The sequence below is a fragment of the Dioscorea cayenensis genome, chromosome 1 (assembly GCF_009730915.1).
Source record: "Dioscorea cayenensis subsp. rotundata cultivar TDr96_F1 chromosome 1, TDr96_F1_v2_PseudoChromosome.rev07_lg8_w22 25.fasta, whole genome shotgun sequence".
Taxonomy (NCBI): domain Eukaryota; kingdom Viridiplantae; phylum Streptophyta; class Magnoliopsida; order Dioscoreales; family Dioscoreaceae; genus Dioscorea; species Dioscorea cayenensis.
Window position 1 is genome coordinate 28,201,774 of NC_052471.1, and position 1,984 is coordinate 28,203,757.

Here is a 1,984-nt window from a genome sequence, read left to right on the forward strand (position 1 = left end):
CCTTCGGGACCCAGAGGAGGTGGAAAATTAATCTATTAGACATCAAGACTGCCTTTCTGAATGGCGATCTAATGGACGAAGTCTATGTATGTCAACCTAAGAATTCATCATCAAAGAGAAGGAAGAGAAAGTGTTCATGCTTCGTAAGGCTCTGTACGGCCTTAAGCAAGCTTCGAGAGCTTGGTTTAGTCGGATCAACTCATATTTCCAGCAGATGGGTTTCATACAAAGCATAAACGAGCCCATGATCTATAGAAAACACAATGGAAGCTCAAATATTCTCAAGTTATGCTTATACGTAGATGATATCATCTACATGGGTAATTCCAGTGAGATGCTGAAACAGTTCAAGGAAAACATGATGAAAATGTTTGAAATGTTTGACTTGGGATATCTAAAATATTTTCTTGGATTGGATATAGTTCAAGGTGATGAGTCTATTTTTTCACAACGAAAGTATGCCGAAGACTTTCTAAACAAAGCCGGTATGTTGCACTGCAATCCGATCTTTACTCCACTAAAATTAAATGAAAAATTACATCTTCAGGACAGCTCTGGGAAGACAGATCCAAATAAATACAGAATGCTAGTGGGAAGTTTGTTATATGTAACTCAGACCTGGCCGGATATAACACACGTTGTTGGAGTAGTTGCAAAATACATGCAAGCACCGTCTATGCATCACTATAGGGCAGTGAAGAGGATCCTGCGCTATGTGAAAGGAATGATGGAATTTGGTATCTAGTATAAGAGCAAGTCTAATCTCACACTCACTGGCTACTCGGATAATGACTGGGGAGGCTCATCGGATAATCGTTCGAGCACCATGGGATGGGTTTTCATGCTAGGTTCTGATGCAGTAGCTTGGTGTTCTAAGAAGAAGCAAATAACCACACTGTTAAGCACTAAAGCAAAGTACATGTCGGTCACTTCGGCAGCATGTGAGGCTGTTTGGCTGCGATGACTACTGGATGATTTGGGTGAGAAGCATCATACATGTGCGGGCAATAAGTCAGCTATCTCCATCGCCAAGAATTCCATTATACATGGTTGCACCAAACACACTGATACAAGGTATCATTTCATTCGCGACTTAGTTAAAGACAGTATCATTAGCATCATACACTGTAGCACACATGAGCAAGTCACAGATATACTTACTAAAGGCCTGCAAAATCACAAATTCAAATACTTCAGAGAGGCATTGTGACATAGCGGGATAAGGTTGAAGACTTGTTTAGTCTAAGAATTCCCAAGTCAACAGCAAAATAAAAATTTAATCCTGTTTAGTCTAAGAATGCCCAGGAATTTAGATGAAAGCAATGAACAATTCAAATTTATTTTTATTAAAAATTGCCCTTCATAGCTCGAAAACTTACAATTAAATAGACCAACAAGAAAACTCAAAAAAAACATAAAAAGGGAAACAAATTGAAAATTTACTAAAAAAGGAAAATTCTCAATCAACATCATAGAATTAAAAATCAAAACTAAACAAAGCAAACACCAAAAACGGCGCCTCAATCAGAGATTTATAGCCTAAGATATAGATGCGGGAAATCTTTCCATAAATGGCAAATTTGCTGATTTCGAGGCCCAGATGATGGAATTTGGCCGAAAAATGGTGTGACTCACGAGCTTGCACTCGTGACTTGTGTTCGTTGACCCGTTTTTCATTTAATGGGGCCCTCTAATCACCAAAATTAGCCATTCAGGAAAATTACTAAAATGACCCCGCCTAGGTCATCGCGCCCCACTTGTACATGTAGGCGCAAGCTAGTTCATCAATCCGGCCCGCATCACATTGGGTGTAAGAGGATCACGGTAAGGGAAGTGTGTTGATGGAGTTTACTCTGATCCTCTTGACCATCTAGAAGTGTTTTGGTTTCCCATGTTGGCTAAGGTGTACGTTGCATGGAGACCAATTGGCGATTGGATGGAGAAGTTTATTATCTATGCTGGGATTGGATGGTTGCTTTTTAAA

The 1,984-nt window shown here is 39.6% G+C and overlaps 1 protein-coding gene across 1 annotated transcript; it reads left to right on the forward strand.

Moving 5' to 3' along the window:
* Window positions 1-244: 244 nt before the first annotated feature.
* On the forward strand, window positions 245-964 carry LOC120258289 (uncharacterized mitochondrial protein AtMg00810-like). The gene is made up of 2 exons (XM_039265655.1): window positions 245-737; window positions 849-964. The coding sequence occupies exons 1-2, from the start codon at window positions 245-247 to the stop codon at window positions 962-964; spliced, it is 609 nt and encodes a 202-aa protein (XP_039121589.1).
* Window positions 965-1,984: the final 1,020 nt, after the last annotated feature.

Excerpts from the sequence above, each read along its gene's own strand:
- LOC120258289 (XM_039265655.1), top strand. The coding sequence starts at position 245 with ATGATCTATAGAAAACACAATGGAAGCTCAAATATTCTCAAGTTATGC. Across the intron at positions 738-848 it reads GAAAGGAATGATGGAATTTG|GTTCTGATGCAGTAGCTTGG; the intron begins GTATCTAGTATA and ends TTTTCATGCTAG.